Source organism: Danio aesculapii, chromosome 3 (assembly GCF_903798145.1).
Source record: "Danio aesculapii chromosome 3, fDanAes4.1, whole genome shotgun sequence".
In the NCBI taxonomy this organism is placed as follows: domain Eukaryota; kingdom Metazoa; phylum Chordata; class Actinopteri; order Cypriniformes; family Danionidae; genus Danio; species Danio aesculapii.
In genome coordinates this window covers 11,066,993-11,079,492 of record NC_079437.1, presented here as the reverse complement: position 1 = coordinate 11,079,492, position 12,500 = coordinate 11,066,993, and the positions used below count along the sequence as shown (strand labels likewise).

Below are 12,500 nucleotides of genomic sequence, written 5' to 3'. Positions count from 1 at the left end.
AAACTCCAGTGTCTGATGTGGTGAGGCTGATTGTACATGTAGATCCTGTTTGTAATGAACAATCACTCATCCACCTGCTGTGTCTGTATCTTCTGACTCTCCATCCAGTAGAGATGCTCTTGTCTTCACAGCTCAGAGAAAGAGAGTCAGATGTAAAGTGTTGAGCTCTGCTGGGTCTGATGACCAGAGAGACTGGAGGAGAAACACCTGAGACAGGTACAACAGTAATTTACAAATATTTAACATTTTTTCTTCTTCATGAAATATGATCCAGTCATATCAGTACTGCGTAAACTCACCAGTGACCCACAGTGGCTGTTTGTTGCTAAAATTTGTTGCATAGGCTGGTTTTCCTCTCTCTGCCCTGCAGAAATAAACTCCTGTGTGTTTTAGAGCAACAGAACTGACAGTGTATTTTCCTCCAGCTCCTCTACTGCTGTCTGAAAGCAGCTGATAATTACCTCTGTTGTCTGTGTAAAGTGAAAATATACAGATTTTCATTATAATCAAATATTTCTCTATACACAAAAATAACTGGCTCAATACTCTTAATCTCAATAATATATTTTAAATAAAACTGGTTTATCAGATGAAAAATTACAGCGGCAGAATTGTTGCATTATTTCAAATAAATCTAAAGAGATCCATAAAAATAAAATAAATTCCCAAATAATGACAAATGATCCACAAATGCATGCAGGAGTTGCATAAAAGCTAATTTAAAAAAAATCCACAAATATGTTTTTACATCACAAACACAACTTTGCCATCATTATTTGTGAATATAATCGATTTTAACTTTGAAGATTGACTTTAGATTTATTTGTGAATCATGATATATTTATTAGAAACAATACAACAATTCTTGCTCCATAGACGCACATAAAGCAACACTTTACAATAGCAGTACATGAATAATGTAAACTAAACATTACTATATTATAAACTAATGATGAGTCAATGCATGCGCTAATCGTGAACTAACTTTACCTACAACATGAGTCCCATGAGTTCATGTGTGAAGAATGGCTACCTTAATTACTTGTTAATACATGATTGTTTGTTAATTAAAGTGTTAATTACCACATTATTTATGTTTAATTTAACCATCATGAACTAATGCTATATTAATGTATAATTATATTATATCATCATTATATATTATACATAATTATATTATATCATCATTATATAGTATACATTATATATAATTATATCATCATTATACATTATACATAATTATATTATATCATCGTTATATAGTATACATTATATATAATTATATCATCATTATACATAATTATATTATATCATCATTATATATTATACATTACACATAATTATATTATATCATCATTATATATTATACATTATACATAATTATATTATATCATCATTATATATTATACATTACACATAATTATATTATATCATCATTATATATTATACATTATACATAATTATATTATATCATCATTATATATTATACATTACACATAATTATATTATATCATCATTATATATTATACATTATACATAATTATATTATATCATCATTATATATTATACATTACACATAATTATATTATATCATCATTATATAGTATACATTATACATAATTATATTATATCATCATTATATAGTATACATTATACATAATTATATTATATCATCATTATATATTATACATTACACATAATTATATTATATCATCATTATATAGTATACATTACACATAATTATATTATATCATCATTATATAGTATACATTACACATAATTATATTATATCATCATTATATAGTATACATTATACATAATTATATTATATCATCATTATATATTATACATTACACATAATTATATTATATCATCATTATATAGTATACATTATACATAATTATATTATATCATCATTATATAGTATACATTATACATAATTATATTATATCATCATTATATATTATACATTACACATAATTATATTATATCATCATTATATAGTATACATTACACATAATTATATTATATCATCATTATATAGTATACATTACACATAATTATATTATATCATCATTAACCCATTTTTATCTACTCATTCAATTTACACTGAATAACAATAGAAGAAAGTGTTCTGGCAACATTAACAGTTTAAACACAGGAGTTCATGAGTAGTTAAGGTGTCATGGTGAGCTTACAAAAATACAAGATATATCCAAGTGCAGCAATTGAAGTTTTAATAAGAAATAAGGGACAGGCCAGGTACAAAAATCCAACAGAGACCAAAAGTACAAAACAATAAATAAAGTGAACAACAAACAAACCAAAACGATGAGTCAGTGAGCAGACTAGGACCATACAAGAACCAGACAAAACAGAATCGTGTGAACAGAGTGCACAAGCAAACAGCAAAAATCCAAAGGCAAACTAAGCACAACATAACAAAGCTTATAAAAGACAACACTAATTAGACAATGACAGACAGCTGGAAACTATTAGTGATCACGTGAACCACAAAACAGGAACAAAAACCAAAACACAACTAGTGTCTAGAAGACCACAAGATGGCACTACAGCAGACGTGGCATAAGGATGAGTTAATGATGATGTGCCCCTCCAAGTAAAGTCATGACATAGTTATACATTAACAGCTCATGAGGTATTATGGAACTTATGGTATTTATAGTAGCTTAGGAATAGTAGCTTTATAAATAAACTTCAGTTATTTTCACTTTGTGACACTTATTCAATCAGTGTGTCAGTGGGACAGTACTGTAGGCTACGTGTGTGTGAGTGTCAAATATTTTGGTGAATTACAACTGTTTGGGCTGGTTATATATTTGAAAGAAAGAGAAAATGTTGATTTTAGCGATGACGATGCGTCTTTTAAACAGCACAAGATGCTGTCTGACAACAAGGGAAAATGCCTCGCAGCAGTTGTTTTTATCCAACCCAGGCTCATTCTGAGAACGTAGTCCCGGGGACGTTTCTGGAGACCGCGAAATACATAGCCGGGGGTACGTACGGCTGCATTTCATTTTTTTAAGCGAACGCTGCGGGGCGGTGTGACGCCGTTCCCTTCGGGGCAGAGAGGGGCTGACCACGACGACGACGACGACCGGGTTCGAGTACGGGGAAGAGCGGTTCCAGGAATCAGGTAAGAAAACAAAAACAAAATCCAAAAAATAAAGAGCGAACAAGTTCGTCACAGGGTGAGAATGTGGTCAAAATCCGAAAACGTGGTAAAAACCGGACGAGGGCTTTTCTTTTTCTGGGCGGCTTTTGTGAACCGTCGTTGGTTGGGTTTGGGGACGGAGGAGGGTGGGTCAGCCGATTGGCCGGTCGCACGGTCAATCATTCCGTCATGAAGACAGGCAGACGAGCGGAAGGTCGTTCGACAGCGGCCTCTAGCGGGTTTACGCGAGAACGGCGCGGGAAAAAGCGTGCACAGCGGCCTCTTGCGGACTCGCGAAAACAAAAACTGCACAAATACGTACCTCCCGGGACGTATTTCGCGGTCTCCAGAAACGTCCCCGGGACTACGTTCTCGGAATGAGCCTGGGTTGTTTTTATCAGAGGTCGTCTGGGCTTTTGCCACCACTGTTTTTACCACGCTGCCACTGCTAACCCCAGTGCGCAGACTACATCACCATTGTTGCTTAAAGGGGACTTCGCTTTTAATTAGTACTGTACTGCTTTGTGCTCCGCTTTATTTGTTTGCTTGTTTTTTGAGATGTATTGATTTGTGTTAGTTGTGCTCTGCTTTTGTTTTGCGTTTGGTGAATATTATTTTCAGTTTGGTTTTTCTCTTTGTATTAAATTTATGCAGAGCATTCCTTTTGTTTAAGTTATTTAGATCTTCGTTTTGTGGGTTTATTATCATCATCATCATCATTATTATTTTCGTCAATTATGTTGGTGTCTGCATCCAGAGTGTGTTTGTATGTGAGATGCTGTGAGTCCAAGCTGTAGGTGTCTCAACTTAATTATAGAAAGTACATTGTTCACCTGATTGACACACGTGTTGTTGTTGGATTGTACTTATTGTGCATTTCTTATTTTGAATTATTAGTTTAATTTTGATTTATTTCAGAAACTGAGGCCTTTCCCTGTGATGACTGGTCTTTTCCAAACTGGTGGTGGTGCTTCTTTACCGTGTGCTGTGGAACACTGAGTGCTTGATAGTGTGATTCGAGTGCACTGTGGTGTGAGCCTGAGCCGGGGGAAAGTCAGTCTACTTGTATCCAGTCAGTGGGAACCTCAGTCCTGTTGTTATTTTGATTTAGTTGTTTTTCTAATTGTTTTCCTGATTGGTTTGAAGCTGGAGTTTTTCTGATGTGTTTTTAAAAACCTTTACATTTTATTGAAATAAACATTTTTGTACTTTTGTAATTACCCACGTCTCTTCTTTGTCTTTTGAAGGGAAACGAACCAACGTGCCTTTTCTAATTGAGTCACTTCCCTGAGTAAACTCAAATATAGCATAACTCTCATCTCCATCCCCTCCCCACAATTAGCACATATATTAACTGATAATTAGTTTATAATAAAGTAATGTTTAGATGACATATTAATCCATCATTATTCATATATTGTAAAGTGTTACAGCGCATTATAACTTACCTGACTGAGTTAGCATGTACCAGCTGAATGTCCAGCCTGTAGAGGAGCCGTGAACCTCACAGATCAGAGTCACTGAATCTCCTTCAGTCAACCAGTTCTGTGGAGAAACACTTAAAGCTGTCTGGGCTTTGTCTGAAATAGAGAAATCTCTCATTAATAACATGATAAACTTGTGTGCATATGAAGAGATGATCAAACTCACCTGATACTGTCAGTGGAACTGCATCACTCTTTAGTGATCTGCGTGAACCTTTACTCTCAGTGCCAATACAGGAGTATTTACCTGTGTTAGACTTAGTAACAACCTTTAATATGTATTCCTGTAAATATCCGAATACACCTGCTGAGCCTTCTTTATACCAGCTGTACCGCCAGCTAGAGACTGCTTCAGCATTAATGTCACATCTGAGAGTGACTGACTCTCCTCTGAACACATGCAGATCAGGGTTAATCCTCACACTGGCTTTAGGATTTTCTGTATAATGACAGATATTTACAATAAAAATGATGTGATGTAATAAATATAATCATATGCTGTTTTTAGTGCATGAGGTTTGAACAGTTTTGTTTGAAAAACACAGAAGCTAAATCTGATTGAACATTGACAGAAGTGTTTTAGTCGGAAGCTAAATTATTAAGTGCCTTACACAATCATGTGGATGAACAGCTTGGATAGAACATAAAAAGTATTTTACAGAATTATTTCACAGTTGAAATTGAGATCATATCAACATTAAGCATCATAATAATCCTTTTGAATGCTAGTTTTCACAGTTCATGTAGATTCACAGATATGTTATGAATTATGAAGTAAATTCTCTCACCTTCAGTGTCCTCAGAGTGAATGTTTGAAATCAGCACTAAAAGCACAAAGTGTATTTTGCATCAGACATATTTTTTTCATGATTTGGGCTGTTTGATCTAGACTAGAGCTAAAAATTAATGCAGTTTGTAGACAATCTTAAAATTTGGCTTAAACAAAATCAGATATGCAGCCACTGATTTGATTTCATTTTATTGACAATGATGTATTGAACTGTAAGTGTATATTGCATTATTTTTTTACTGTTAATTTAGTTACAACTTCCTGCCCAGGGACTACAGATGTAAATTATCTTCATAGCTAACTCTGGCACAACATGTTATGTTGTACATTGTCCCTAAATAAATAAATAAATGAGTAAAAAACAAATGTAATGATACATTGACTTCTTCATAAACAGCACTAACAGCTCACTTCTGGCTGATCTTTCATCATAAAGTAGATATTAGATTTTAAACTCTGAGAGCATCATGACAGAAAAAAAACAGACATGATCTGATATCAAATATAACAGCATTAAAATCCACTGAAAATCATCCAGAGAAAATAATACTCACAGAGCACAAGAGGAAGATGACTGAGCTCCATACTGACTGAATAATGACAGACGCTTGAAGACACAGACTGTGTTAAAGACTCAAGACTTCCTGAAACCTGCAGTCTGATGTTTACAAACATCACAACACATTAAAGATGCACAAATCTACCTCATGTGTTACAGAGGATCTTTTGAAAATGTTTTTATAATCCTATAACATGTTTTCAGATAATGTTAAACTGACCAACAACAGCCATGATTGTACACAAGTGTTTTCAGGATCAAATATCACATTTAATTTCTCAGATGTTGGCAGTTTAAAAATAATATTATAGTGAACTAAATGAATAATGAAACATTGTTTTATGGCTCTTTAATGTAATGGTGTGATCTGTATTCATGATGGTAGAAACAGAAACAGATGAAGTGATGAACTTCTGCTTCTCACTCCCTGGTTGAATAAGACCTCAAACCAAATCAAACTACAACTACAGATTTATTTCCATGTTCGTCTCACTTCAGTTTTACGGTTTCATTAACACACTCTTTTGACTATAAATAGAATATTAGATTTTTAAAACATTGGGTGCATCAAATAATGTACTGCATTATTGTGTGAATATTATGTAATCATGTAATATGTACTGTATAAGTGATGTCGATCTGATTATGTGCATTTTAAAACTTTATTTGGAATCTGATTACTGATTCATGGATTGTTTGTTTTAGAATTGATGGATTGGTTTTTAGAAATTTACATATTCGTAATGGGCGGGCCAAAAGGGGGCATTGCCCCTTCAGAAAGAATTTGTCCCCCCCCCCCAAGTTTTCATAAAGGATTAGCCTACCCAATAACTGATTTTTTTTTTCTGACAATAATTACTAACACACGTGTCGTTCCAAACTTCAGAACACAATTTAGATATTTATAATATGAAAAAGCAATTAAATTATGAAAATTGTGAAATTGTGAAAGCAATAGTCCAGAGATATGGTCCCCACATCAGGTGATGGTGCACGCAGGTGCAGTCTAAGATGAGAGAGAACTAAACTAGTGGATGATATGAAGACAAGTAGGCTTATTGATTTCATGTTTTGGTTCACTAATTCTTTAAATAAAACTCTCTTGAGCTGGAAAAGGGAAAAAACACAAAAGAAATTTGCTGTTAAATTAATTTTAGCAGAGACGGCAACTGCCAGTCATTTTCACATTCGTTTTTCAGTTAGGGGTTAATATTGTAGCCTAGCCTAATAAAAATGTTTAACTGGACACTACAGAATACACACTATATAGCCTAGTCTACACTATAATTAATATTTTAATTTATAGCAGGTGTGAAAGGTGGCATCCCATTATGCAGCAGCAGTCTCAAGTTAGGACACTAAAAAAATACCTTTTGATTTTAAAGATGATCAGCCTACAAAGTCAAGCTTACAGTGTTATAAATGAAATATGTAGTGCGTGAGTAAGCTAAGTGGATTTGCCACGAATCAACCTCTCACATGTGCTGTAAGAAGGTGGAATGTTAAAAATGATGTAATTCAGGCTATACTGCTATTTGCTCATGTAAAATTATACATCAGAAAACTCATGGACCAAAAATAAAAATGTAACCTGAAAACAAAAGTTAGGCTAAACAAAGGAAATGACGGGTAATAGCCTAATAGTTAATGGTGGTGTTTTTACAACTGCCAACCAAATTTCAAGGGGGGAAAAAACATTTATGATGGCCTGAATATAAATCTTTATAATTTTTTATAATTTTTATTTTTAAAATGATAATAAAGGTAATATAGCCTAAAGTTGCGTGTTTTCCATGGCAATTGTTTTTTTTTTTTTTTACAGAATTTCACAATAATAACTGATTTACTTCTTAGTGATCAAACCATAATTTCCATAAGCAGATGATGTGATCAGGGAGGGGGTAAAGGACACCAGCTAGTCAGATAACAGCGGTACATTCATGCTAATTTCAATATCATTTATATTACTGAATATCAGGAAACAGGGTTTTCGGGAAAGGTGATGTAGAATGTATTTATGTATTTGTTTAAAATATCAATAATTTGTGTGTTACTATAATTTAGTGTGTTACTTCTAACCTTTGCAGTTTTCTTCTCTCTTGATTGTTCAAGAAAAATTCTCCTGAGTAAATAAATAAATATATGATGCAGTCAGTGTTGTTTAACTAAAGTGCTTTAAAAATGTATTCAATGAATGGTTACATCATCAGTGTATTTTGTTTCCTTTTCTAATCACTATGCCTGGAAAGTGATTTAATTACTTGACTTTTAAAGTCCTCATGAATCTGGATGCACTCATAATAGAAAGACATGTTTTTAACTTTACATTTGAGTCAAACATCGAACATTGTAGCATTTCAGCTTTATTAAGACAGTTTTCATAACAACTGTGGAAATATACATTTATATAATCTAGTTTCAAATGAACAATAATCTACATATAACTGAAAAGTTATATTCTTTGGTTTTTGTATTACATAATTTTATTAACAGCCCAGCCATTTACCTTTGTCTTTCTGACTACAGGCTAAGCCAGAGTAATGCAAATGCTAACGACTCTGCCTTTGTCTTTGGGTGATGCTTACATGCTACAGAAACCCTTTTGTTGATTAACTTGTGTGGTCAGTAGCTGGGTCGGTTTCTAACACCTATATGCTGGTTATCATGCTGACTCCAATACTGAATTTGCATGCTTTGTTTAGCCATCTCTCCTCCTCCTAAGACAATATAGACAGGAGATCTTTGTCTTAAATCAGACTTGTGATAAAACTCGCAGACTGCAGACCTCCAGTAGGCTCCTGTAGACACATGGACTTCTTGATGACGCTGTATGACTGCAGATTAACCAACACGTCTCAATAAAGGAATTCTGCTTGTTTCAAGTCTCCTGGACTGGGTTCTCCTCTTTTTCAATCATTTACTTTTTTACAACAATAACACACAATCTTCTTAAACACAATTACTCTGCAAAATATCTGAATAACAAACATCAAATTTACTAAAAAAATATGTTTTACTTAAAAAAAGTTAAATAATGTATTATTTAATCTGTATACAGTCATGTTAATAAATCAGTCAGTTAATTTCCTTCTAAATACATTGTTCATTGAGTTTGTGCAATTGTCTGATAAATTTATACGTCTTTAACTGAAACAAACAGAATGCAAAAGATCTTCACAAATAAAGATTTACTCTCATTATAACTGTCTGATTAATACAGAACTGTTGAATTTATTTACAGTATGTACATTATGAGCAACTGTATATTAATTACATTAAAAATTAATAGCAACCCCTTTATTTTTTCGGTGTAATTTGGTTACGGTAATGAATGGTTTGAGTAACTCACAGCACCCAATACTGATAACAGTGACTAATAATAGATCATTCAGTCGTGTTTCCTCTCATTCTACAGCATTTGACAATCAGCACGACTGTCACTAGCAGATATGGAAAAGATGCCAGACCAGAACTGAGTATGTTGAAGACAGAGATCTGAGAATCTGAACCAGACGCTGAAAAAAAGAGACACACGAGCACTTTATCATGCGCTACATCTGAACAAGGACAAATGAAGAAATAAATGAGCTGACAGTTTCAGAGACTCTCACCTCTGACTGAGATCCAGCTCTTGGGTGACTCTCCTTCTGGGCGTTTGCAGTTGTAGAAACCCTCATGTGACTTTAAGACAGCAGTGATGATCATCTCTGAGGTTTGACTCTGGACGAGTGATCCATCTTTATAGAAATCAGCTCTGAGCTTTGCTGGAGTTGTAGATTTATATAAACAGTGTAGAGTCAGAGGATCTCCTTCAGTCACAGGATGAACAGGACTCTCCAGAATCACACCAGCTACACAAACACAGCAAACATCAACACACATATCAACAGAGTGCTGACATTATTCAAGAGAAAATTAAATAACGATCTTTACATTAAAATAGGTTGATTTTTTTGTGACAATTAAGTTTTCCGTGTAGTTTATGCAGTATTATGTGGTTGTTGTGTTTTCTGCTCACTAGACCAATTCACAACTGTGTCTAATGCTTTCAGCTCTCAATCTGATTTAAATGAATAAATACAGACGCTCAGACTCACAGTGTACAGTGATATTAACAGGATTATAATTCTCTCCAGACTCAGACTGACACCAGTAAACTCCAGTGTCTGATGTGGTGAGGCTGATTGTACATGTAGATCCTGTTTCTGATGAACAATCACTCATCCATCCCTTGTCTGTGTATCTTCTGACTCTCCATCCAGTAGAGTTACTCTTGTCGTCACAGCTCAGAGAAAGAGAGTCAGATGTAAAGTGTTGAGCTCTGCTGGGACTGATGACCAGAGAGACTGGAGGAGAAACACCTGAGACAGCAATAATTTATAAATATGTAAATTTATTCAATATGAAATATGATCCAATCATTTCATTTCTGTGTAAACTCACCAGTGACCCACAGTGTCTGTGTGTTGCTCATATCTGTTTTATAGGCTGGTTTTCCTCTCTCTGCTTCACACACATAAACTCCTGTGTGTTTTAGAGCAACAGAACTGACAGTGTATTTTCCTCCAGCTCCTCTACTGCTGTCAGAGAGCGGTTTATAATAATAATAATAATGATCTTTGTAGTCTGTGTAAAGTGAGAAAATACAGATGTTCAGTCTTATCAGTTATTTCTGAATACAGAAAGAATGACATTGACTGAAGCTAATCTATGTGATGTTTGAAGGCAGTTATATTATATTAGGTGTTCTCACATGAAATTGACGGGGCAAAAATGTTGCAGTATTTCAAATAAATAGATTCTGATCCACAAATAAACCTAAAGTGATCCACAAAAACGGTCAAATTTAGTTTTAAAAATGGAATATAATAATATATGCAGGAGAAGCACAGAAATCAATTAGTCACAAATTAATATAATAAAATTTGCTAATAATTAAAGTATCAACAAGTGTCAACACAACGTTTCTGGAAAAACATCCTGCAATTCTTAGTGTGCTTCACGTAGGTGAGTAGGCCAAAAACTGTGACTTGTTATAGCATTTATATATATATTATTTATACATATATATACTCGAATGCTTTGAAATGCCTATTTTGTCCACACGTATAAGTCATAATTAAAATCAAATAAAATAAGTAAATGTTAAGCAGTAAAGATTATTTCTGTTCTACATTATAAACACAACTCTGCCAGGAGGTCATTTGCAACACAAATTTGACGAATTGTTTTAAAGATTTTTGTGAAACTCCTGCATTTATTTGTCTCATTCCATTATTTGAGAATGTACATTTTTTGTGCAACCTTAGATTTATTTGTGGACTATAATCTATTTATTTAACATAATGTAACAATTCTCGCTCCACAGAAGCACATTATAACTTACCTGAATGAGTTATGATGTACCAGCTGAATGTCCAGCCTGTAGAGGAGCCGTAAACCTGACAGATCAGAGTCACTGAATCTCCTTCAGTCAACCAGTTCTGTGGAGAAACACTTAAAGCTGTCTGGGCTTTGTCTGAAATAGAGAAATCCCTCATTAATAACATGATAAACTTGTGTGCATATGAAGAGATGATCAAACTCACCTGATACTGTCAGTGGAACTGCATCACTCATTTGTGATCTGCGTGAACCTTTACTCTCAGTGCCAGAACAGGTGTATTTACCTGCCTCAGACTCAGTAATAAACCATAACGTGTATTCCTGTAAATATCCGAATACACCTGCTGAGCCTTCTTTATACCAGCTGTACTGCCAGCTAGAGACTCCTTCAGCATTAATGTCACATCTGAGAGTGACTGACTCTCCTCTGAACACATGCAGATCAGGAGTAATCCTCACACTGGCTTTAGGATTTTCTGTATAATGGCAAATATTCACAATAAAATTATGTGATATAATAAATATAATCATATGCTGTTTTTTAGTGCATGAGGCATGAACAATTTTTATTGCAAAACACACAAGCTAAATCTGATTATACAGAAGTGTTTTAGTCTGAAGTCATAGTCACTTATTAAGTGCCCTACACAATGAGAATGAACAGCTTGGATAGAAAATAAACTATTTTACAAAATTATTTCACAATAGAAAATGAGATATAAACAAACAAACAAAAATAATGCATTTAACTAGAGCACAAAGACCAATTTAAAATCAACATGAAGCATCATAACACTCATTTTCAATAGTTTTCACAGTTCATGTAGAGTCACAGATATGTTATGAATTATGAAGTAAATTCACTCACCTTCAGTGTCTTCAGAGTGGATGTTTGAAATCAGCACTAAAAGCACAAAGAGAAACTTGTCTGCTTGATCTAGACTAGAGTTAGCTGCTGAAGAAGTAATGCAGTTTAGACAAAACAGATATCATAGTGATATATTCACGACTCCCTCATAAACAGCACTAACTGCACACTTCCGGCTCATCTTTGACATATATCATGGACTAGAGATGGTTTGTAAACTCAGAGCAGCATAAAAAAAT

The 12,500-nt window shown here is 33.9% G+C and overlaps 1 protein-coding gene across 1 annotated transcript in view; it reads right to left on the bottom strand.

Moving 5' to 3' along the window:
- LOC130217346 (Fc receptor-like protein 5) overlaps positions 1-12,500 on the bottom strand; it is an 18,285-nt gene that overhangs the window by 5,668 nt on the left and 117 nt on the right. The window contains exons 2-14 of the mRNA XM_056449447.1: positions 12,262-12,297; positions 11,597-11,869; positions 11,395-11,520; positions 10,452-10,625; positions 10,106-10,369; positions 9,897-9,902; positions 9,620-9,859; positions 9,422-9,523; positions 5,448-5,483; positions 4,826-5,098; positions 4,624-4,755; positions 300-470; positions 1-207 (exon numbers count right to left, since the gene is read on the bottom strand). The exon at positions 1-207 is cut by the window's left edge and continues 57 nt beyond it. Of these exons, the coding sequence (XP_056305422.1) occupies positions 1-207; positions 300-470; positions 4,624-4,755; positions 4,826-5,098; positions 5,448-5,483; positions 9,422-9,523; positions 9,620-9,859; positions 9,897-9,902; positions 10,106-10,369; positions 10,452-10,625; positions 11,395-11,520; positions 11,597-11,869; positions 12,262-12,297 (2,040 nt within the window). The remainder of the gene's footprint in view (positions 208-299; positions 471-4,623; positions 4,756-4,825; positions 5,099-5,447; positions 5,484-9,421; positions 9,524-9,619; positions 9,860-9,896; positions 9,903-10,105; positions 10,370-10,451; positions 10,626-11,394; positions 11,521-11,596; positions 11,870-12,261; positions 12,298-12,500) is intronic.